Genomic DNA, 26250 nt, shown 5'->3' with positions numbered 1-26250 from the left:
TGTTCGATCAGTGAGCATACATTTTGCTTCTTGGATACCGATGCTTATGAAAGATTATGTTTTAGAAAGTGCTATTATGAACTCTTTTGAAGGAAAATAACACTGTATAAAGCCTTGACCAAAAGGTTGGAAAAGGAAAACTTCTATTTGTTTATTTATTTATTTTTATTTTTATTTTATTTTTTGAGACGGAGTCTCGCCCTGTCACCCAGGCTAGAGTGCAGTGGTGCGATCTTGGCTCACCGCAACCTCCGCTTCCCGGGTTCAATTAAAAAAAATTTTTTTTTAATCCATGACAGGTATGAAATATATTTATTTTAAAATTCAAATAGACTTCTTACAACTAAGGCTATTTTTACTGTGAATAACATATCAGTATTCAATATTTGCAACATCTGTATTTGTTAGTTGAACAGGCTAAATTCTCTATCAGTTTTCCTTCTCTGAACAGGGAAAAGTTTCTATGTTCTTCTGAAATAATAACTTTAATGCAGAAGAAAGAAGGTGATTAGACAAAGAGTGGACATAAACTGTAATCACCCACAAGACAAGAAACAATGAGTTAATATCCTTTCATTTTGTGCCAGTCAAACAAATTTAGTTATAATTTAAATTTCTTCCTATGAAAGTACTGTAGTTTTTTAATTGCTTCACAAAATATATATCCTTTCATATCCTTAAAAATGCATACTTAGGTTCAAAGAATTACCTCATATGAATTGGATAAAGCTTGTGAATTGTCAAAATACATAATAAACAAATGCCACACTGTGGTTCCTGTGATTCAAACCAGAGCTTTACAAGGTGACACGATAGTGAAAATAAAATTGTTGATATTGTTGATAAAAATTGATGATATTGTTAGTGATATTGATGACATTATTAATAAAAAGAAAAATATAATTCTTAGAACATTTTTGTCAATTCTTCCTATACAGTATTTATGCTATATTTTTAAGGTATTTTTCAAAGATTAAAAAATTGGATATAATACATCCCAAAGCTAACAAATGCTTCAGTCTTCATTAAATATGCAAAAATGACATTTCCTTGAAGGGAATATTTGAAAGTTTTGCCTTATTAAGCATATTGTTCAACTAGTGCTACCAGGTAACAGTAATGTCTAAAAAGAGAAGGGCCAAATGCAGTTAGGGAACTGAATTCATTTTTGACATCAGAAACTGACTTCTTTAAGTTTTCCATGTTCAAAATTGTACCTTTAGTGAAGTTAGAGGACGAGGGTGAGAGGTAGAGGGAAGCCAATATGACTGTTCCTCTGAATCTTTACTTTTATCTTGTAGAGATGGGCTGTCCCTATGTTGCCCAAGCTTGTCTTGATCTCCAGGACTCAAGTGATCCTCCCGCCTCAGCATCCCAAGTAGCTGGGATTACCAGCATGAGCTACCATGACAGCTTCTCTGAATCTTATTAAACAGTCATTGTAAAATCTCTCATAGAGTCAAGTTTAAACCTTAAACTCAGTATTTGAAAATTCACCAAGTTTTCTGTATGCTTCCTTCATTTTTTGATTCACTAGAGGACTAATTATAAAGTAGGATGCAAATCTTTCTGGTCAATTTAAACAGGCTGGCGAGATATTCATGAAGGAAGTGACGTGGTTCATTGACAAATCTTGCTCTCAGTGACTCTCATCAGAGCAGAGAGGGACAAACATTTCAGACGACCCGCAGGAAGCATTTCCGATAAATAAACAAATAATACATGTGGTTAAACAGCAGCAAGCACCACAGGAAACCCGCCTGGCGAGCAATGTTACCCAGAGAATTTCGTGGATGAGCTAAAAGAAGAAAGAAAAGTACAAAAATACCAGCAATTGGAGTATTATCTTCTTGAGTTGTTAATTCAGATAAAATGGGTTCAAAAAGCCAAATTTTTTTGTGGATTTGTTTTCCTTTTTGCTTTTTACATGTTTCCATGTAAATGTTTTGTTTTTTTCAATTTGTGGTGGAGATGAGATCTCACTATGTTGCCCAGGCTGGTCTCAAACTCCTGGCCTCAAGCAATTCTCCTGCCTTGGCCTCACAAAGCTTTGGGATTACAGGCATAAGCCACCTTACCTGGCCTCATGCGGGTGTTTTAAGCAAATGAAAAAACACACATAAACTTAAAGTGCACTAAAAAAAGTTGGATCAACAGATGCATAGATATGTCATAAAGCAAGATGTTAATGACAGACTATAGATGGTAGATATATGCGGATTTACTGTAAAATGCCTTCAACTTTTCTTCGTGTTTAAAAATTTTCATAATAAAATGTTGGGGAAAAATATAGGCAGAACTCAATGGCCTAATTCATTTTTCTCTATAGAAGACATAGCTAGAATTACATTCTCAGCTAAATACATAACCTTTCTTGATTAGCAAAAGTTGGCCTTTTAAGTACCAAAAGTTGCTTTCTATTTTATCAGTTTTTAGGAACTGGTTCTAAAATGAATAACTAAATATGATATAATATAATATAAATACATATATGTAATATGTCTTTTTAAAAAGCTCTAGTATCACCAAAATAATTAGGAAAGACATCAAGTAAGGACTGGCATGGTGAATTGACACTAAGAAATATAATTTGTCCTGTGGTCACCAGTGAAAACTAATGACATTTATTGGCATCTGACTCATGTTTATTGAACTAATGATGGGCTCTAAAAATTGTTGAATGTTTTATTCTGTGAATTAGTTTTCTAGTTTGCCAGAAAAGATGCCCTAGTTAGGGCCAGGCACGGTGGCTTACACCCGTAATTCCAGCACTTTGGGAGGCCGAGGCGGGTGAATCACGAGGTCAGGAGTTCGAGACCAGCCTAGCCAACATAGCAAAACCCCGCCTCTACTAAAAATACAAAAATTAGCCAGGCATGGTGATGTGCACCTGTAGTCCCAGCTACTCAGGGCGGCTGAGGCAGGAAAATCACTTGAACCCAGGAGGTGGAGGTTGCAGTGAGCCGAGATCGTGCCACTGCCCTCCAGCCTGGGCAACAGAGCGAGGCTCCGTCTCAGAAAAAAAAAAAAAAAAAGATGACCTAGTTAAAGTAAACGTTCTTAAAAACCACACTGTATCACATACTTTTCTACTGTTCTTGAACAAAAGCTGGAGATGAAACATACAAACAAACGAACAAGAACAATCTATGTGGAAGAACCAAGAGGCAAACGGGCTGAGTAGAGTGTTTGTAAGTTAGGCCATTCAGTTTCCTGTGACTGCTCAGGGAAAGACGACCTCTCCCAGTTTTCTTCTGTCTCTCTTGGCTGTACAATAGTGGGTCAGGAAATCATAAGCCAGTTATCAGCCTCTCCAGGCTGGAAATATGCCTCTGTTTCCAGAAATAAACATGCTTAGGTGAACTTAGAAGGAAGGAAAAAAAGGGCTGGAGTCAAATCACTGTTTCCCAAACCTCCAGGAAAACGGGATATAAAGGCCAATGCAGCACTTAAGATCAACGCGCGATAAGTTTCTAGATCTATGAAACAGTTCCTCAGATAACCAAACTCCACTGTGGTTTGGCACTATTTATCTCACAGTATCAAGAAAGAATTACCCAAAATGTGCTCTTCCTTTTTTCTTCTAGGTATTTGATCAGGCATGCAGTAAGATATAATCTCTGTGTTTTTTAGGAGCTTAGGGTCTGCATTTGAGCATGCTTAAAACTTAATTCAACAAGTATTTCCCAGGAACCTATCATGAAAAGCAATGAAACTTTTTGGTTTGTTTTGTTGTCAAAATTAGATGCTGCTTCTACTCTTCCTCAGCAAAGCAAAAACACAAAATTTTCCTTCTTTTCTAGCCGTGAATTTTTCCTCCTCCAAGTTGGCTCTTCTATACATTAGTAGCCACTTAAGTCCTTCCTGGAGCTGTATTCTAGTTATGTTCAACAAAAAGCCAGAAAAAAGCATTCCAAAGAAAGTCATCCCATAGACTGGGTGGATGGTAGTTCCTCTCACTGGATGGTAGTTCATATTCACTGTTGAATTGATTTCGCACTAACAACTGTAATACAATATGCTACTAAAATCTTTCTTCCCTCAAGGAAAGAAAGTATCTTAGATTGGAGAGGAGGGGTCTTCTAGCAGGCCAAGATAACTCGAAAAGCCTGGCTGACAAGGATTTCCCCCACACCATGGGTCACTACCATTGCAGTACTATCCGGAGTTTTACCCATCCCTGTTCTTTGATATTTCATACAATAAAAAGATCTTTTGAAACTGGGTTAACAATATATAAAACTACAGCTAGGCTCAATTTAAAAATATCCAATTCTTAACTCATTGCAGTGCTTGACCACATTGACACACAGTAGCATGGCAAACTGTATTTCTATTAGCTTTATAGCTTTAACATACTAACTCCAATAAATTCTACTGCAGGGATGAGTAAAAACTAAAGTCAAAGAGAATAGAGGGAAAAACTGAATGGGAAAATAAAGTAGGAAAATGAATGGAGAACGCTTTAGTGCTGAGAAATTACAAACAACTCAAGAAGGAAGCCGAGTTATCATAACAGGAAAATGCAATGGATTGAAAATTTTGTTTTGAATTGAGCCATTTGTTAAACTAGCAAAAAACTGTATTATTAATAATAATACAGGAATGTTCGATTTGTTTCTTTGTGGATTCTTTTGGCCTTTTCTTTGACATTTATTTGCAAGAAGACTAGAGCCTTCTTTTTCTATTTAATATTTGGGTGAAAGAATACATGGAATATATTTTATCTTTCTTAAACACAATTGTCATGACCATGACTCTGGTCTAGGGGCAGATATAAGGCTCAAAGCCATAAAATCAAATATCAAATTCAAGAAGTTAAACAAAATATAAACAATTACATATAAATGTGACATAAATGGACTATTTCAGTCCATCTTGAGTAAATGAATATATGATGGTTTCTTACTGATAAATCGATCATCTGTAGAGGCAGCTTGTTAATGATTACACAAGGAATCATTCTATAGTATAGAATACTCACGTTTTAGGATGTTTCTTTGCTCTAATTCTTCAGTTGTGGGCCTCTGGCTCAGCCTCCTATGATGACAAAAAGGATATATTACAGGTTAAAAACAAGGTACCCTAGTAGGAGACTCAGAATAAAACAACAAAGCTCTATTTTTCATGTTTTGAGAAATAAAAATCCATTTTTAAAGCTGCAAAATAAAAGTCTCCTTCCCATTAGTTTGGAGACTACAGATCATGGCTGAGGCTGCTCACCAACCCCCATTACACAGTCTCCCTTCCTTTTAGCAACAGATTGGCCTGGATGTTAGCTAGGTACCTCACTACAGACTTCTGCCTCCCTAGAAGCCAGGTATTGTGCTGTGACTGAGTTTCCGCAATGGGATATGAGCAGAATGATGTTTGTTACTTCCCCTTCTCATCCTTAAAATGTCTGGGTGCATGTTCCCTTCTTTCTCTTTCCTTTTTCCACAGGCTAGAACTTCAGCATGATGGTGTGAGCCAGCTTTGATCATGCAGATGAGACCATCTAGGGGATGGGAGAGCAGCAAGACAGAAGGAATGGGGCTGCCAGGCAGACTTCAAGGAGCCATGCTCCCACCCATACTGGATGGCCCACCTACCTGGGGACTGTCATGTGGAAAAGAAATACACATACCTAGTTTGAACCACTGTAGTTTTTGGTCTCTGCTACAGCTTAGCTTATAGTCTAATTAATATATAGCTCATTAGGGTCTAAAATAGGATGCTGTGCCTGGCCGGGTAATCTTAATATTAAGTAGTACTACTAATTCTATATGTTTATGGCTATGACAGAAATGGTAAGAAGAACTGAAATTAATACTTTAAATATCTCAATAAAATGTTTGTTAAACTACGATCTTCATCAGAGCTACCTTGAAACTAACTTAATTGAGCAGACAAAGGAACTTGTTGAATATCTATGTCTGTGCCAGCCAGGTTTTCTGCCATCCATGTCCCCATGTATCCTGTGCTACGTATCCTGTGCTACGTATCTGTATTATCAATATACTGTCTATTACACCCACGATAAGCCATCTTTCTTTTATTTATGGTGTCTCCCTCTGGAACGTCTTTCTCTCCTTTTCCATCTACTGAAATCTTACAGATGATTAAAATAATATCTTGAAGACACGTATTTGGCCTCTCCTAAAAGTGAGAATTAAAGGCTCCTGGTTCATTGCTCATTTACAGCAGTTTATACACAGACTATACATCTATTAAAGCACTTATCACACAGGTAATTATAAAAATAATAATTACAGCTGAGTCATACTTTTAAAAATCCAGGTACTGTGCTAGGTGCTTAGCTTATATGATCTTGAATCCTTAAAATAATTCAGCAAGGTAGGAATTTTTTTTTTTTTTTTTTGAGATGGAGTCTCGCTCCGTTGCTCAGGCCGGAGTGCAGTGGCGCGATCTTGGCTCACTGCAAGCTCGCCTCCCAGGTTCAAGCCATTCTCCTGCCTCAGCCTCCCAAGTAGCTGGGACTACAGGTGCCTGCCACCACGCCCAGCTAATTTTTTGTATTTTTAGTAGAGACGGGGTTTCACCGTGTTGGCCAGGATGGCCTCGATCTCCTGACCTCGTGATCCGCCCTCCTCAGCCTCCGAAAGTGCTGGGATTACAGGCGTGAGCCACCGCACTTGGCCCATTGGGTTTAATTTTTAAATGTGCTTTACTAGTTTAACTGATGTATAATAATTTAAATGAACAATAAGAAACTTAATTTTACTGAGTGCTTGCTATGACCCAGGTACTAAAGAACCATTAGTGTATCATCTCCTTTAATCCTCCCAAGCACTTGGGTAGTTAGCTCTGTTTTACAGATGGGGCCAAGCAAGAGCTCTTTCCTGCCTTGTCCTATAGACTGTATTTCTGCCAGTTCTGGATAAGCCCATACTTGGATGTTGAATAGCCACCTCTCATAATGGCTATATTCATGATGATTTTCATTAAATTTGTCACAGCCCCAAACATCTTTTCAGTCTGTGGCCACGGGCCACTCATCGTATGTTGGCAGATGGTTTTTCTTCGGCCCACACTGAAAAAGGTGACATTTATTTCTATTAGGTTTCATTTTATGGAATGAATCCATTATGCCCTGATTCTATAAAGCACCTCTATTGTCCTTCAAACTTAACGTTACCCATTTGATTAACTTGTCTGCTGATTTTTCTTCATTGATAAAAATGTTTACTCTCTTTCCTTTTAATTATATATTCCTTCATTCCTTCCATTATGATTTTCTGGAAATGGATTTCTTGGGCCTGGAGTTAAGTGAATAGTTAAGTATTTAAAATGTGGTTGTTGCTATGCTGTGAATGCAATCTCCCTTTTTCATTGTATTTTCTTCTATGTATCAATGTTATATAAATATAATGTTGATTTTTATAGGTTAATCTTACATCAAGCAAACCTGCTGAAGTTATTATATATAGCAATTTTGGGTCGGTTTTTAGAGTTTCCTAGGTATACAACCATGTATAATAACAGTATATCTTTCCTACAATTTATACCTTTTCTTCACCACAAATAATTGTGACCCGACTTTTAGCACAGTAAAGTTAAGGAATTTTTCTTTGCTTCTATTTTTAAAGAAAATGACTTTAGGGTTTCTCCCTATAGTAAGATATTTAGCATATTTTTTTAAATTTATTTTTAAATTTTTTTTTGAGATGGAGTCTCACTCTGTTGCCCAGTCTGGTATGCAGTGGTATGATCTCGGCTCACTGCAACCTCCGCCTCCCAAATTCCTGCCTCAGCCTCCTGAGTAGCTGGGATTACAGGTGCCAGTCATCATGGCTGGCTAACATTTGTATTTTTAGTAGAGACGGTATTTCACCATGTTGGCCAGGCCGGTCTCGAACTCCTGACCTCAGGTGATCTGCCTGCCTTGGCCTCCCAGAGTGCTGGGATTACCACTCCTCATTTGTTTAGGATTTTAACAAAAACTTACAAAATTTTCTTTACTGCTACTTTGACATTTATTGAGGTGGGTATATGATACTTCACACTTTTTTACCCCTTACTATGACAACATTATTATTATTTTATGCAAATATTATTCAATGATTTACATTCTTCTTCATGGTAAAACGTAAACAAGAGTAATAAAACAATCAGAAAACCTAGAAGCATATGCTCTCTTACATAGAGTAGAAAGTACAAAACAGGAGACAGTATACAAAAGAAAATTGGGCAGAGAGCCCAGGAGCGAAATTCTAATTCTGGTTCTGCTACTCAGTAACTGCAAGCCCTTGAGACATTTCCTTAATCTCTCTGGGCCTCAGAGAGGCCCCTTGTTTTTCCTTGGTAAAATGGCAAGTTTAGAATTGTAGGTTTTTCCAGCTCGATACCATTAATCACGTTAGTCCCTCTTGCTTCTGCTGGCTCTTTCCCGAAGCCAGAAATGGTCACAGGTTAGGGATGAATTAAGAAGACGAGAGCGAGAGAGACCACTGGTAAACATTCCCAAATTTCTTCCAGAGTCGCAAGGGGGTTTACAGAACAGAGAGACCCTCTAAGCCTCCCCCGAGGTTCCCTGGTAGATGCCACAGCTGCTGTCTCTGACACCTTTCTGCACAACTCAGCCGTAAGGAGGTGCCTTAGGGGTTACTCTTCCTCTGGAGAAATGGTCGGCAGCCTCCGTGCCAATCCTGCCTCCAGTTACACCACTTCCAAGCAAGGATAACAATTTTCCCCCCACCTCCAAATCCTGCTCTGGGATTCTAGACAGTTCGTTTCTCCCAGTTATGCACCCTGTTGTGTATGCAGAGTAAGATAAGTCAGCAGAACAACTAGTTCTTACATGTGCTTAAACTGATCATCAAAAATAAGACTTCTGGTATGAATGAATACTCACTTCTACTAAAACTGCCAGTTAAAGGGACTTGTGAAGTCACCAGTGGCAAAAGCAAAAATCCTATACAATGTTTGGAGGCAGGAAGAGATGTCAGATGATCCATTTACTTGAAGTTGGAAGGGGGATGTTTAGCTATGAGGGTTAAGGCTACCTAACTTGGATGGAGCCAGACCATTGAAGGCAACTAATATTTCTGCAGTCTCACAGTCCACAGGGCAGAACCTCATGGCATTCCCAGGAATGCTAGTGAGTCCATAAATTAGGCCAGGATTGTTGAGCAAACTGTGATCTGCAAGCCAAATCCAGCTTTATGAATAAATAAAGTTTTATTGGAACATGGCCACACTCATTTGTTTATCTATTATTTATGGCTGCTTTTACGCTACAGCAGCGCAGTTGAGTAGCTGCAACAGAGACTGTCTGGCCAGCAAAGCCTGAAATGTTTGCCAACTGGTCTTTAAAAAAAAGTTTTTGACTCCTGGAATAGGCTTTGATGACCTCAAAGCCACTGGCTAGCTGGGCCAAAGGACAGGTTCTTCGAGTGGTTCATCATGCAAGACCAACTTTAAAAGACCCAATAGGCCAGATATATCTGTACATAAGGAATTCACAATGACCCCAGTTAGGCAGGAAGCTTTGGGAAGGAGAAAAATACAAATTAGTCAATACTGTCCTAAAATGTTAGCAATTACCTGACTAACTTGGTTCCAATTTGTTGTCGGATTTCCTGCCTCTCTTCTTCAGATGTACGCTGCAAGATGTTTTTGTCCTCTAGTTCTTTCTTAGATGGTCTGTTGCCAAGTTTGATAGCAAGAGTATCCCTCCGGCGTATTTTACTTGCCAAAGCACCTGAGGATTGAAAAAGCGCAGAAATGCAGAGAGAGAGGCTTTTAGCCAGTGGCACTTGGGTTACACATGGCATGGACTTTAAATAGAGCCCAGACCAAATTCTTTCTCCTCATGCTGGATGAGAATCTTAATTAACCTAAGGAAAAAAAAGACTTTGAGTTGGATGCAGTTCATTTTGAGAAGACTGAAGAGCTATTTCTTTTTAATGTTCTGAAAAATATTGGGACACCATGAAAAAACTTAGAAGTATCACTTCATCGTTTGGAAAGTGATAGCTGCAGTTTATTTTGCTGAGAGGGTGGATCATAGAAATGAAGGATTGCACAATGTTTTTTCTTTTTCAAGTTTAAAAAACTTAGTTCTTTTGCTTTTATTCTGTACAGTTAATCCTCGTCTCCTCCTTTCCTCTACTCAGACGCCACCCTGGCAGAGTCTACCAATGTTTAACCCTTAATTACCCCAGAATCCTGAAAATTTCAACAAATGATAAGTAACACCACCATGGATGATAATGGCTTTATTTTTATTTTTTTGGATTTGACAAAGTGCCATTTAATCACTAATATAGTAATAACTTGTCATAATCTACAAATTCAGTCCCACAGTGAATCCCTCCCATGTTATCCTGCTCAAAGTTAAAAAAAAAAAAGTACTTTCCAGATCTCTAAGTTACATTAGGTTGATGCAAACGTAATTGTAGTTTTTGCCATTATTTTTAATACATAAATGATATTATTATTTCCTAGAAGGCCTACTATCTTACTTATTGTGGACGTATGATTGTTTTTAATGCTAACGAGGTATTTAGCATTCTTTTTATTACTATTTTTTGAGAGGGAGTCTCGCTCTGTCTTCCAGGCTGGAGTGCAGTGGCGCCATCTCAGCTCACTGCAACTTCTGCCTCCTAGGTTCAAGCGATTCTCCTGCCTCAGCCTCCCGAGCAGCTGGAATTACAGGCATGCGCTACCACGCCTGACTGGTTTTTGTATTCTTAGTAAAGATAGGGCTTCGCCATGTTGGCTAGGCTAGTCTTGAACTCCTGACCTCAAGTGATTCACCCACCTTAGCCTCCCAAAATTACAGATATGAGCCACCGTGCCCGGCCTCTTAATGCTAACAAGGTATTTGGCATTCTTGACTCATTCCTCCTTCCCCTTTCTATAAACCCCAGTATGAAAGCGAGTGAAAATTTCAAACACCTCCAAGGAGTAAGCCTATGAATCTGCACTGACTTTCTTTCTTCAACAACGGGCCCAGAGTGGAAGGGCTCTCTTTGGTCATAGTGAGAAAGGTCTCTGTTATTAGAAAACTTTGATTCTCAGCACAAATACTAATATGCATATCTAGCTCATCTAGCTCATTGACAAAGGCCAGATCCAGCCGTGTGACATCATCTTCTGGAAAGGCCTCCCATCAAAAGCTAAACTTTAGGATATACACATTTCTAATTTGAGAAAGGAGGATGAGGGGAAACAAAACATCAGATGTCTGGTTCCTAATGAGGCTTTTATTCTTTATAAACTGCAGCTGCTTCTGCTTATCACCCACACTCCTCCCTGCCTCTTGAAAACAGTCTTACTTTCTCCACTGCCATCCTCATCTTCGTCTTCGTCCTCATCATCGGTGTATAAGATAGGCCCGTCCGAGTCAGAGTCATTGGCTTGGTATTCCCTGTGGCCTTCATCTTCTGAGGCACTAAAGGATTCTGAAGATTCGCCCATCAGCCCAGGAGTCAGTAGCTGAGGCACTGTCTTCCCCAGCTCCTCTTTGGTTGTGAAACTGTTAAAGGCAGAAAAGCATGGGAGTGATGTGAAGCTCAGAGCAACCCTTGGGGGCACCGACACCATGAAAAAGAGCTCTAGTTTCATGGGCTTCCTTCAGGCTGGGGAAAGCAGACACTTGACATAGGCCAGGCTAAAGTCATTGAAATGAAACCTTAATTCTCAAGGTTTTACATTTTTCATCTGTAAAATGCAAAGGCTTGGTATCTGATACATGTAGCAAACAAATAGGGTAAAACTACATTTTGCAAATTATTTTTTCCATAGCAATGGGGGTTCAGTGGAAAGAATAATGAGCTAGAGGCTCCTGGATATTTGACATTATCTGCACTTTTTCTTTGACCTGTATGAACTCCTGCTTATCCTTCAAGTGTCAGCTACAGCCTCAGCTCCTTCAGGAAGCTTTCATGGACCTCCAGTTTAATTCCTTGCCCCCACGTCTGTCCCATGGGGACCTGAAGACAACTCCGCTAGAGTGCTTAGCATACTACACCTTGACCACCCATTGCTTCTCTGCCTTCTCAATCCCATAAGTTCCTGGAAAAGTGAGACTCATTGTTTTGCATCACAGCACCCAGAAGGTAATGACATAGAAAAGTACATCTTCTTTCATTAATATATGGCTGGGTTCGGTGGCTCACACCTGTAACCCCAGCACTTTGGAAGGCTGAAGTGGGAGAATCACTTGAGCCTAGGAGTTCAAGACCAGCCTGGGCAACATAGGGGACCTTGTCTCCACTAAAAATACAAAATATTAGCCGGGAGTGGTGGCCGGCACCTGTAATCCCAACTACTCGGGAGGCTGAGGCAGGAGAATCGCTTGAACCCGGGAGTTGGAGGTTGCAGTGAGCCGAGATCGCGCCATTGCACTCCAGCCTGGGCAAGAAGAGCAAAACTCCGTCTCAAAAATAAATAAATTAAATAAATACATAAATAAAATAAAACAAAATAATAAAAAATTAGCTGGGCATGGTGGCGCTTGCCTGTAGTCCCAGCTACTCAGGAGGCTGAGGTGGTAGGATTGCTTGAGCCTGGGAAGTCGAGGCTGCAGTGAGCCATGCTAGCACCACTGTACTCCAGCCTGGGTAAGAGAGTGAGACCCTGTCTCAAAAAAAAAAAAAAAAAAAAAAAAAAAAAAAAAAAAAAAAAAAAATATATATCTATCTATATATATAAAATACATATATGAATTAATCCTGCTTTTATCCCAATATGTAAATAGTAAAAACTCATTTATCCTATGTGTGTTTTCATTTTTAAGACTGCCTCTTGTAACATAATAGACAATGTGCGAGTTAAATAAACTTTTTAGAAAAAAGGTAATATGCACTCTAGCCTGGGTGACACAGCGAGACTCCATCTCAAAAAACAAAAAAAAAAGAAAAGAAAGAAAGAAAGAAAGAAAAAAGGTGATATGCAAGGATGCAATAATTTTCTATTATTTAGCCTGGTAAAAGTCTATGGTTTAAAGAGTTACTATTAATGTACAATTTTCAAAGACTAGACTAAAAAATACATAGTAATTTACATAAAAACATCACATCAAAAATAATGTAATCTTCATTTTAAGACACAAAGATCCCCCAAATTGCTTTCTGGTAAAAAGTTCTTCCAGCAATAAACACAGATAAACTTTATCAGAATATGAGGTATTTAAAACCCTACTTTGTAGTTATAAACCTGAGTGAGCACTGTCAAAATTTTGTTTCTCACTTATCAGAAAAACCCAACAGACTATATTCTCGTTCTCAAAGAGGGAAATAGGAAATCTCATTTTTATTGTGTAAAATGTACATAACATAAAATTTGCCATTTTAACCATTTTTAAGTGTACAGTTCACTGGCATTAGGCACATTCACATTACTGTGTAACCATCACCACCAACCATCTTCAGAACTTTTTCGTCTTCCCAAATTGAAACTCTACCCATTAAACAACTCCCCATAACCATTATCTATCTCCCAGCCATTGGCAACTACCATTCTACTTTTTGTCTCTATAATTTGACTATTCTAAGCACTTTCTGTAAGAGAAATTATACAATGTTTGTCTTTTTCTATGTAACATACTTCACTTAGCATATTGTCTTCAAAGTTCTTTCATTCATGTCATAGCATATGTGAGAATCTGCTTCCTTTTAAGGCTGAATGATATTCCACTCTATGTATATATCACATTTTGTTTATCCATTCATCAGTCAATAGACATTTGTGTGTTTTCACCTTTTGGCTATTGTGAATAATACTGCTTTGAGCACTGGTGTACAAATTCAAGTGCCTGCTTTCAATTATTTTGGCTATATACATGGAAGTAGAATTGCTGGATCACATAGTAATTCTATGTTTAATTTTTTGAGGAACCACCATACTGTTTTCCACAGTGTGAAATGTCATCTTAAATAAGAGAAGATCTATTTTTATGGGAAAAATTTTCCACAGTCTGGGTTTGTAGTTGATAGCCACTGGAAGCCATTCTTGTTTGAAGTGGCTGCCATTATGGGTGATCACAGCACATTTAAAATACATGCCAATAGGCCGGGCGCGGTGGCTTACGCTTGTAATCCCAGCACTTTGGGAGGCCGAGACGGGCGGATCACGAGGTCAGGAGATCGAGACCACAGTGAAACCCCGTCTCTACTAAAAAATACAAAACATTAGCCGGGCGCCGTGGCGGGCGCCTATAGTCCCAGCTACTCGGAGGCTGAGGCAGGAGAATGGCGTGAACCCGGGAGGCGGAGCTTGCAGTGAGCCGAGATTGCGCCACTGCACTCCAGCCCGGGTGACAGAGCGAGACTCTGTCTCAAAAAAAAAAAAAAAAAAAAAAAAAATACATGCCAATTAATAATATGTTCTGAATAACAGAACAAATTTGGGAGATGAGTCCTTTATTTGTTGGTGTCATTGTTCACTAATTAATTATCATATTATTATTCTAATCTTACTATTTGTATTTTGTTTCATGGTTTTCAAAGAGTCCAGCATACATCTACAATTTACAAGTGTTCTATTGTATAAGGAGGGCAGATAACTTACAGTTCATGGAATCAAAGAAGGTCATGAGTGAGTTGCCTAACCAAGGTAGCAAGTCTTGTCTAGAATCCAGACTGAAGACTCTTGGTCTACCTATTAAATTTCACATTTATTATACTATTATATTTTACACTTAATGAGTTATATTATAAATTATATCTGATGTTAAATATATTCTAAATTTGTATTAATCAACTCACGACTTACCCCTCATTTTTCCCCCTTGGGTTCCTGGGCACACTGGACAATATAGTGCATTCTATACATGTTTGTGAAAATGAACTGTACAAAGTAGCCTTTTGGATATGGCCTCCAAATGGGCTTATTAGTTTTTACCTTATATTGTATCACACATATGTGTTACTGATGAAGCTGCCCATGAATGGAAGCCTACCAAATAATTAGTACCCTGCCACATGGGAAGAGAGGTAGGTATTTTTATACATAGCCACTTGTCTTCTTGAAAGTTTTGATATTTGTATTCCAAACAGAAGTCTCTTCATAAAATGACAAAATTTTCACACATTAGTTGATGAAACATAACTCAGAGGGAAAGTTCTAAGTAAAGCAAGTGACTAAGAGCCAGATATTCTAATCCAACTATCCACTTGAAAAAGGCAGAAGGAATTTGGAAGGAAATTTGAGAGACTACTTACTCCAGGTTCATTAATTCAAGAGCAAACACAAACCATCCCTGTAGGATGAAGTGAAATTTAAATTTTGAAGAATATACAGAGAAGAAAATCCCTATGGCCTCTTCTAGGAAAGCATTATAACTACCTTGATGGACAGGAATATCTATTATAAATAGCCTCAATGGCTAATGATGTACTAAGCTCACTCCCTCTGATTATAGTCCCAGTAGGAATGAAGAACAGATGCTTACCTCTTTGGTCTGACAGTTCTTCATATACTTGAGATGAAGACTGCTATTAAGCCCTTAGTATGTTGTGTGGTGCTTAGCACAATAAAATGCACTCCTTAAATATTTGTGGAAATGAACGGGATAGAGTCAGGCCACCTTTGGATATGAGCTCTCTGAGTGTTTAAGACTGTACCAGGAAGCACTTCACATGTTGCACCTTATTCTTTAGTACAATGAACAATAATCCCATATACCCAATCTAGTTCCCAAAATTCACATGTTACCTTAAACATTATACTTCCTGGGCACATCAGACAATATTTTGGTGAAAGCTAGTCTTAACTATATTGCCTTGCTCACTTTTGTATCCTTGGTGCTTAGTACATTGCCCAGCACAGAAAAGGCAATCAAAAAATATATGCTGTAAGAATGAATGTTCAGTTCTAATGGTTGGAAGTGATCACAATATTGGAAAATACTCAGTATAGTTAAATGAAGATATTTGCTATGTGCTGGAAGTATTAAGAATGCTGCTAGGGTTTGAATGTGTCCCTCAGAATTCATGGGTTAAAATTTAATCCCAGCTGGGTATGGTGGCTCATGCCTGTAGTCCCACCACTTTGGAAGGCCGAGGCGGGCGGATCACAAGGTCAGGAGTTCGAGACCAGCCTGGCCTATATGGTGAAACCCCATCTCTACTAAAAATACAAAAATTAGCCAGGTGTGGTGTCAGGTGCCCATAGTCCCAGCTACTGGGGAGGCTGAGGCAGGAGAATCGCTTGAACCTGGGAGGCAGAGGTTGAGGTGAGCTGAGATCATGCCACTGTACTCCAGCCTGGGTGACAGAGCAAGATTCTGTTTCAAAAACAAAACAAAACAAAACAAAACAAAACAACAACAACAAAAAAAAAACTTTATCCTCAGTGTGAAAGTGCTGAGAGGTAGGGCCTAGTGGGAGGTGTTTAAGTCATGAAGGCTCTGCTCTCGTGAATAGATTAATGCCATTTTCAAAAGGGCTCACAGGGGTAGGTTCACTCTGTTGTGCTCTCTGCCCTTCCACCTTCCACCATGTGATGACATGGAAAGAAGATCCTTGCCAAATGCTGCTGCCTTGATCTTGGACTTCTCAGCCCCTAGGACTGTGAGCCAATATTCTAATCATTATAAATTACCCAGTCTCAGGTACTCTATTACAGCACCACAAAATGTCCTAAGAAAGACACCATAACCATTCATTTCAATAAATCTTCTTTTCCTCTATATTTTATTAAAATGTCAAACAAAGAAAATAATTTGTAATTTGACATTTATTTTTTCTTGGCTGTCCTTCAAACATTGGTGCTCAAAATGACTTAAAAAAACCCAAAGAAACTAACAGAAGAGAAATGGCAGTAGAAGTAGAAGCCATTGCTTTGGAAAACATGAAATTATTCATTCAGAGCATGGAATTGGGTATGCATTCTGGCTTCGCCACCACCAACTGGGCAGTCTGGTGCAAACTATTTTAGCTCTCTCAGTGCCAGTTATCTATAAAACAGGGATACTTTTGGGAAGATTTGTATAAATAAAATGATAATACATGTACAGTGCTTAGTTTCTGACATTAAATGACTATTCAATAAATAAAGGTTATTATCATTAGCAATTAAATAATTAAAGTTGATATTTTAGTCTCTTGACCAAAACCAACCTAATTAATGTAATAATTTTTTTTAAGTCTAACATGACAGATTGTTTTGAAAGAGAACCTTTTACATGATTTGAACAATGAATACAGCTTTTGTTCTTAGACTCAGGAGCAAAAAGCCAGGATGCAAGAGCTCTAATTCTGTCTTTGCTAGACAGAATTTATCATTGCGTCTACTATACTCTGACAGCCATCCATCCCTTCATACCTGTGGGACAGGGCTAATATGTTTTATTTACCTGTAAGTAGAATATTTATAGGACTTTGTGAGTGACGAAATGCAAAGAATGAAAGAGAATGAGGACCCTTGGATGAACCCCAGGTTTCCAGCTTGGGCAACTGGGTGATGGTAAAGCAACTAACCCACCAACTGGATGAGGGTGAGGTAACATTGAGTTCCTTGGCCCATTTTGTTCAGGTACCTTCTTAAATGGAACTAAGACTACTTGAGCACTATCTTCTATCTTCCATCTAGCAAGAGGGTCATCTTATCTTCAATGCTGCTTCTGCAATGTTAAAGTAGGTTGACTTTATCTATAACCATCTTTTTTTTTTTTTTGATTTGCTAATACTTGGTTTGTTTTTATTAAACTTTAAGTTTTAGGGTACATGTGCACAACGTCCAGGTTTGTTACATATGTATACATGTGCCATGTTGGTGTGCTTCACCCATTAACTCTTCATTTAACATTAGGTGTATCTTCTAATGCTATCCCTCCCCGCCACCCCCACCCCACAACAGGCCCTGGTATGTGATGTTCCCCTTCCTGTGTCCAAGTGTTCTCACTGTTCAATTCCCATCTATGAGTGAGAACATGCAGTATTTGGTTTTTTGTCCTTGCAATAGTTTGCTGAGAATGATGGTTTCCAGCTTCATCCATGTCCCTACAAAGGACATGAACTCATCATTTTTTATGGCTGCATATATATCTATAACCATCTTAAATCCCTTTTTTATTTTCTTTCAACAATTCAATGAGCATCCTTTGTGTGCCTATGGCATATCAGACTCCGGAGTGGTTGCTGGGCACACAGAGGTATGTAAGACATGTTGGCTAATTCTGTCCCACAGGGTTGTCTAAGTATAGTAGACACAATAACCAATTCTGTCTAGAAGTATTGAATGGCTTCACAGAGGACATAACATTTAAGCTGGGTGGGAATTTAAAGGAACAAGAAAGGGGACAACTCTACTGCTGGAGAAAAAAGAGTTCAAATTTGAGAGCTCTCTTCTGATCTTCTTTATGTTTTTGGAGAAGGGGAAGGCTCAATAACTTGCTGACACGAGTGGGTAAGCACAATGGTAAAGTAAAGATTTAAAATAAGCACTGAAAGGAAAGAGAAGGGAATTGGGAGGGTGAAGAGATGAGCAGTGCTGAAGCAGGTTCTAACTGTACTTGAAAACACCGATCTCAAGTGGTATTTATCAGCTCTACCAATGCAATTTTCTCCAGCAGCCCTAGGCATTCCCAGGGCAGGGCTCTGACAAAGCAATGGTTGGATCATAAATATGCCTACCTAACACTCAGTAGATTAAATTATAAAAGAAAGCAAACCCGGTGCTTCATTTCCAACAGAATATATTAGTGATCTTTAGTTCTCAGATAAAATAGGGGGTTTGTTCCCCAACTCACCATTTTGCATTTTCTCTGTTAACACTTAAGCCAGTGCCTGAGTAGAGAGTGGTTCTGTTCGTCGGCTCTTCAGCCCAAAGAAGCTGACTTGGGTCTAAGGCAGAGACAGGCAGGTCAGCTCCAACGCTGACGAGGACAACTGGAGTGTCTGAGGCAGTAATGCACTGATCCTCAAGAGGGAGAGGGGGGACCGGAGGAGAAGGTGCTGGAGCCACAGGGGGTGGAGGGACCATGGACTTGGATTTGCCTGTGTTCTGCTCCTCAACTCCAGGGACAGTCTGTTCGAGTTTGAAACTCTCCACTCTGGTCTCTGAAGGCTCTCCTTTAAGGTCGGATGTGCCAGAAGTGGTTGTGTCTGAGGACAGGCGAGAAGTCGTTGGCTGCTTGCCAGTTTTTTTCTTGCCCTTGGTGGTCCCCACTGTCCCTGTTTTGCTAGAAACTGTCTCCTTTGAAGCTTTGGGACGAGATGGGGTGGATGAAGTGGATGGTGAAGCTGATGCTTTAGAGCCAGTTGTTTTTTTTGAATGAGAGGAGCCAGCTACAATAGAGAGACTTTGCATTAAAAAATCAAATACAATGCTTTTTAAAATAAAGTAACCAAGGTGTAACTGTCAACAACATTTAAAATGTTCCCTTTAAAATTTGTTGAATAAATGTATAAAAGAAAATAGGCTAATCATGATAATAGTCTTGTCTTCCGCCCCTCCCTTCCTCCAATCCAGCAAAGAGCAAGTGATGTTCACAGCAAAACTCAGAGGAACAAGAGTCCTCTGTCTTCTCTCACTTTAGTCTTTAGCTGAGCCAGCCAAAGGGAGAATCTTCTGCCCCTTGTCTATGGGTCACTTGAAAAAAGCCCGGTATGCTCTCAAGAAGGAATATTATGGTGTGTAGAGGACAGACATCAGCAGCTAGCTGGGTGTAGCACACAATTCGGCTCATCATAAATTATACATGTTCTATGCTGTCTTTCTAGGAATCGAGTGGTGGCCTGTATTCAGAAGAGACTGGGGTATATATCCAGCTCCTTTCTGGGTCAAAAACAAAATCACTCATCTTACTGCTAAAAGAGTAAAATCCACACCAGCTGTTCCAGTAGCTCCAGAGAAGAAAGCTCGCCATGCTGGACTCTACTTCCATCTGCAGTAGAGATGGGGTAAACGGAAAACCCATGGCCACACAGGAAAGGTACACTCCCTTCAAAACATCAAAAGGCCAGAAAAAAACTTCTTGTTTACAAAACATATTTACATGGGTTGCTCCTTTTTTTTTTTTTTTTTTTTTTTTTTTGAGACAAGGTCTTGTTCTGTCGCCTAGGCTGGAGTGCAGTGGTACAATATCGGCTCACTATAACTTCTGCCTCCTGGGCTCAAGTGAACCTCCTGCCTCAGCCTCCTGAGTAGCTGGGACTACAGGTGTGTACCACCATGCCTGGCTAACTTTAATGTATTTTTGTTGAGACAGGGTTTTGTCATGTTGCCCAGGCTGGTCTTGAACTCCTGGGCTCAAGTGATTCACCCATCTCGGCCTCCCAAAGTGAGAAGCTTTGATGGCTCCAGAGAATAACAGGTGTGAGCCACCGTGTCTGGTTCTAAATAATGTGAAGGGAAAGAATATCATTCTCAGGTCTTCTGACCCCACCTTCGCAAATGTGATCTTCCTTAGTGCTTAAGTTCCAAGAAAGTCTTCATTGAAGGATAGCTAGGGTATATTTGCCTACTTCCGGATACGGCACCCTCACTCAAAACAGTTTCAGAGCAAAAAGATTAACTACTTTTTTCTTTATGTCATCTTGGTAAATATATGATGATAAAATAAACTCCTATGAGAATACTCTTTTCTTTCATGACCTATAAATTTATCCTAATGGCTTCTTCTGTTATAATGTTGTTATGTTCCTTCTTTTCATGAAGGGTTCAACTATCTTTCATAAAACGATTAGAAAATATCTTGTTAGCATTGTGAAGCCAATCCACACTGTATACAGATGTTATTATAACTTACCTCCAGTTATGACTTTATTGAAGTCAATTGGGAGGGTGAAGAGATGAAGAATAAATGAAAGAATAGACAATGAGATGTAAGACTTCATTAATTCTGATTAGACTGATACTAAAGAAGCCAGTCTCATTTAGTGGCAGGTTCCAGGCTTAAAAGGAATCCCTATGGTTTTGGGGTCTTTATCATTTAAGATATACATAACTAGAATTCTTCTTCCCCAAATCTAGACCTGTTACTTTATAGAAAACAACCTTCCCTAGCCTAGAAGTCAAACTCATTAAGCACACTCTTTCAATCTAAGTCCAGTCCACATTCACTTTTCACAACAAAGACGCTAAGGATTCGGTGCCTAAGCATGTTCAATTATTTTCTTAGGTAAGTTAAACAGAATCCTTTTCACATATCAATTCTAATAATTTCTTAAAGAAAATTCTTTTTTTTTTTTTTTTTTGAGACAGAGTCTCCTACTGTCACCCAGGCTGGAGTGCAGTGGTGCAGTCTCGGCTCACTGCAACCTCTGCCTCCCGGGTTCAAGTGACTCTCCTGCCTCAGTCTCCCAAATAGCTGGGATTACAGGTGCCCACCACCATGCCTGGTTAATTTTTGTATTTTTAGTAGAGATGGGGTTTCACCACATGGTACAGGCTGGTCTCGAACTCCTGACCTCAGATGATCCACCCGTCTTGGCCTCCCAAAGTGCTGGGATTACAGGCGTGGGCCACAATGCCTGGCCAAGAAAATTCTTTCATCATTAACAGAAAAGTTAATTTTAGTTTGGCTTGAGGAAAAAGATGTATTTTTTTCACTGCCCAGAGTGCAAATTCAAGCCACATTATAGTTTTTCTTAAAGAATCTTCTTAAATAACAGGTCTTTGTTGAAATCAAACATGTTGCTTAAGTTACCTTGAATTAAGGGCATGATAAAAAAAAATGCCACCTATCCTCAGTTAAGTACTTTTGTTGTTAATAATGTGTAACAATGAGAAACAAAAATCAAGGAGTTTTAACCTGATTTCTCTGGCAAAGAAGCTGAATGTTCTAAAACCGATATCTAGGTAGCTACAGGTGTATGCTGACTTAGTAATAGAGACAGAATCTTAACTTATGGCTGTTTTAACAACTTAAATCCCTGGACTGAACATCAAGAGTAGCATTTGAACAAACTTTTCCAGAAGGTCCATATTATTCAAATAAAACAAAGTTACTATGCAGAAAGTTCTAAATGGTTACAAATGGAATATCAGTAGGATCATAAAGGGATATTATCAATATTTGATAAAACGATTCTTACATGATGGGCTTGTTGGTGTACTTAAATGCAACCCCTGTTTTCTCTGTGATAGCCTCTGGAAAAGTCAGGCCTTTTACAATACAATGAATAAAATGACTGTGCTATTCTCTTAGGAACATCATGAGTGCCTAAATAAATCTTCCAGCAAAATATCTGGAAAAACCTCAAAATCGTTTATGGAAGCTGTCCCCTGTCCTTGTGTTAATCATGGGCTTTCTTCTGAGGGAAGTAAAGAGAGTCCAAGCTGAGTTCAGAGTGAGCCACTAACAGTGGAGAATGGGAAAGTGGAGAAGTTAGTGCAAGACCGGAGCTTAATTCCCAATGACACAGTGATCGTTTGGGCTGTTCTATAAGAAGAAGATCAGTGCCTGCCTCATTTTAAGCAATGCTCCTAGGGTTTTCTAGGAAGTCTGGAAAACACACACAGATCCCAATAAGAACGGACACTGATGGGTGAGGACAGCTGGTCCCTGAGGAGATGGCCACTGGGCACTATTGGCACATCATTCTGGGATATTGCAGTTTAGAGTTTATTAGAAGAGACCCAGACACTAAAGGTCAAAGGCGGGACGTGACGAGCACAGGGAGAGGGATGTCTGTTGGCATTCAGAGATCTGTTATACTGTCAACTAAACCGCTCTCTGAATTTGAGCATTATGGTCATACATTATGAGAGGAAAAAGATCAACACCAAGGCAAATCCTGACAGTCAACTGCTAGAAAGTTGCTGTTGATTTTAAGGAAAATATATATATTTTTTGAGATGGAGTCTCATTCTGTCGCCCAGGCTGGAGTGCAGTGGCGCGATCTCAGCTCACTGCAACTTGTGCCTCCTGGGTTCAAGCGATTTTCCTGCCTCAGCCTCCTGAGTAGCTGGGATTAGAGGTGCGTACCACCATGCCTGGCTAATTCTTGTATTTTTAGCAGAGACAGGGTTTCACCACGTTGACCAGGTTGGTCTCCAACTCCTGACCTCAAGTGATCGATCCGCATCAGTCTCCCAAAGTGCTAGGATTACAGGCGTGAGCCACTGGGCCTGGCCTGATTAATGTCCTTTTAAAAGATAAATGACATGGTAGGCATCTTTCTTCCTCTTCACTAAAAAAATGGGAGTTTCCACTTTGCATCAAGCATATCTCATTGTAAAGCAAAGCTGGATACATATTGCATGAAGTTATTTCAGGTCACTCAAACATCCACTGGTGATTTGTAATAGTAACTTATAACCACGTGACACCAGGATGTTTTGCCTTAGAACACACAAGTCTACAGGGGAAGTGTGGAACGCTGAAAGTGTAACTTTCCACTCCACTGAAATAGTTTTCACTGCAGTAGAAAGTGGTGGGGTGAAGCTGAAACAAGTGACATGAACCCTTTGTCATTTATCAGAAGGGAGATGACTATGGATGCTGAGGATTTAACACATTAACATCCAGCAAATATATCAAAGTTATAATTGTCACATTTTTATATGCAAACCTAAAATATTTTGAAAGAAAATCCAAGCCAAAAAGCCACCCACAAACTCATATAGGTAGAAGGTCAGTCAATGTCTAAATAATGTTATATCAGATCATTGTCATTCATCAGGCATACTACTCCCAGTATCCTTCAACTGGTGCTGATAGTGGATACTCAAGATGAAACCAGTATATTCAGTCAAAAACTAATGAGGTGAACTATTCAATGGGTTGACTTTCCTTTGGTAGAGAGCAACAAAGGAATCTCCTGGGCATTCTTTGTGTCAAAGCTGAACCTGCTGGTGTAATGTCCTAAGACACCAAAAGCCCATCACACCTGGAAGAAACAATTAGCCCCATCCCAGAGTCAAGCACCCTAGAAGTGACCCCACAGGGCACTGGGGGCATACTCACCAGCCTCTCGGGTCGTGTTTCGGCTTGTTGGCTTGGGTGGAGGGACGGGGGCCTGCTTACCAGGAGCCTTGGTATTTTTTTTAATGGGAGGCACTTCGTCACCTTTGTGGCTGGCCCCAGCAGTGGCCCCTTTCGGAGGCACAGGTGATTTTTTGGGTTTAGGTTTGGGTCTAGGCTTAGGAGGAGCAGAAGGAGGTAGAGCAGGAGCTGCCGGTGTTTCAAAGTGGTTTTCAGTGTTCTCTATAAACAAGAAAGTGAACAGAAGCAGACTGATACAGACACACACCATATAAACACAAGGAGCAAGACATGACGATAGTGACACAAAGCGTGGCTGCTTGGTACTTGGGAACCAGCATGGAGTTCTGCACCAGACAGAGCACACTTTAGGGTGAAAACAAAGGCTGAAAGACAAACTTCAGAAGTGTTCTCAGGGTACATGAATCACCCTTTAATAAAACCGGGTTGTACAAACTACTTTGACGAAATTAGGTTGAGGATGTGTGTAAATGTTTGCAAGTCAGGGGCCTCAGTTCCAACCTTGGATCTGGGGTTGCTGGATGATGATGTGGGTGTGAAGTGCTACGTTTAAATTGAACAAACAATGATTTAACAAAGTTGAAGGCTCCTGGAGACTGGCAGATGAACGCGTTACAGTCACTGCTGTGGGGTGAGGAATGACAGCTAGAGCAACTGCTGGACTCATGGTTGCCCTTGAGAACTCAAGCCTGATCCATCTGAAAGGGATCTGTGTTCAGTCTTGCTGTGATCAAAACCCAATTATTTTGTAAGCTAAGAGAGACTCTGGAGAATCTTTTACATGAGGCAACAATGCGCTTTAGAATGAATCATCTTCTACTAGCAAAATTTTCTAAAGCTTTCCCAGTATATTGGCAGCTTCCTGTTCTAAAATAACTTCCTCTGCCCTTTCCTTCCTTTCTTTTTTTTGTGCGTGTGTGTATGAAAGAAAATCTAAAAAAAAAAAATTTTTTTTTTTTTTTTTTGAGATAGGGTCTCGCTCTGTCACTCAGGCTAGAGTGCAGTGGTATGATCACAGCTCACTGCAGCCTCTAACCTCAGCCTCCTGTGTAGCTGAGACCACAGGTGTTTGCCACCACGCCCAGCTAATTTTTGAATTTTTTGTAGAGATGGGGTTTTGCCATATTGCCCAGGCTGGTCTTGAACTCCTGGGCTCAAGCAATTTGCCTGCCTTGGCCTCCCAAAGTGCCGGGATTACAGGCATGAGCCACCATGCCTGACCTTTTCAAATACTGTCACAACTATAGGTACATCTAGATGGTGCCGAATCAAAGAAATACTTACGTCTATTTTGTAATGTAAACCCAATAATTATTTTGGAAAGACAAAGGCTAAAATTCATCCAAAACTCATACCTAAGAATAGCAGCTTTTCACAAGGTTTTGTGTAACCGGAGGAGAAAGAGTATTAGTCTCTTGTTACTGAAAGACAGTGGAGATGCTGAAGGTTCATTCACATATTCACATCTGTATTCTTTCTAATAGTGGCTGATGAGAATTAAACTAAAATACCATTCTAGTCCAAAGAGCTAAGCAGCATTTCTTTAAAAATGGGGCACAATAAAAAACATGAGACAGTGTTAAGACAAGATCGAGCCTTAACCAAGGCTCCCATAATTGAATGCTCAAGAAAGGGTTTTAATATTGGAATATATTGCATTTTATTATTATTTCTATTATTTTGTTTCTTATCCTAATGAGTGTGAAGTATAGAATTCTCTTTTAACCACATTCCCCATAAATCCACATATATAATTAGCATATGATGACTTCAGTTACAACAGGTAATCAATAAAGCTTTACCTTTAAAGTTCACCTTTGATCCTACCTCAGCCACAAAATCCTTTCCTGTCACTGTGGCCCAAGTTGACCTCTTCTACCTCTGAACTTAGCTGGGCGTGGTGGCAAACACCTGTGGTCTCAGCTACACAGGAGGCTGAGGTTAGAGGCTGCAGTGAGCCGTGATCATACCACTGCACTCTAGCCTGAGTGACAGAGCGAGACCCTATCTCAAAAAAAAAAAAAAATTTTTTTTTTTTTGTAGATTTTCTTTCATACACACACACACACACACACACACACACACACACACACACACACACACACAAAGTGGCTTATTGTGTGAGCCACTTACTCAACATTTATCAGAAGCTATTTTGTATTTTTGCCTTTCTGTTTATACATCTTTTCTCCTCAACTAAGCTGAGTATCATGTATATTAATAGTAATGGCCCTCTTAACTCAGCCAGTCTTAATCAGGCAAGTAAATCACAAAAGTCAGTTAGGTTTGAGAATGATACAAGTTGATACACACCTATAACATCTAATTTTAACTTAAAATATATAAAT

General features: G+C 39.5%; 1 protein-coding gene across 6 annotated transcripts in view; it reads right to left on the bottom strand.

Annotated features, from left to right (window-relative positions):
• PHACTR2 (phosphatase and actin regulator 2) overlaps nucleotides 1-26250 on the bottom strand; it is a 289977-nt gene that overhangs the window by 43559 nt on the left and 220168 nt on the right. For 3 of the 6 annotated variants that reach the window (XM_030809782.1, XM_030809784.1, XM_030809783.1), the window contains exons 5-9: nucleotides 23864-24103; nucleotides 18701-19238; nucleotides 11283-11482; nucleotides 9547-9703; nucleotides 4985-5040 (exon numbers count right to left, since the gene is read on the bottom strand). In XM_030809782.1, the coding sequence (XP_030665642.1) occupies nucleotides 4985-5040; nucleotides 9547-9703; nucleotides 11283-11482; nucleotides 18701-19238; nucleotides 23864-24103 (1191 nt within the window). The remainder of the gene's footprint in view (nucleotides 1-4984; nucleotides 5041-9546; nucleotides 9704-11282; nucleotides 11483-18700; nucleotides 19239-23863; nucleotides 24104-26250) is intronic. The other 3 variants (XM_030809786.1, XM_030809788.1, XM_030809787.1) reach the window with 1 other exon arrangement.

Source organism: Nomascus leucogenys, chromosome 3, assembly GCF_006542625.1.
Source record: "Nomascus leucogenys isolate Asia chromosome 3, Asia_NLE_v1, whole genome shotgun sequence".
NCBI lineage: Eukaryota > Metazoa > Chordata > Mammalia > Primates > Hylobatidae > Nomascus > Nomascus leucogenys.
This window is presented reverse-complemented; position numbering and strand designations above follow the sequence as displayed.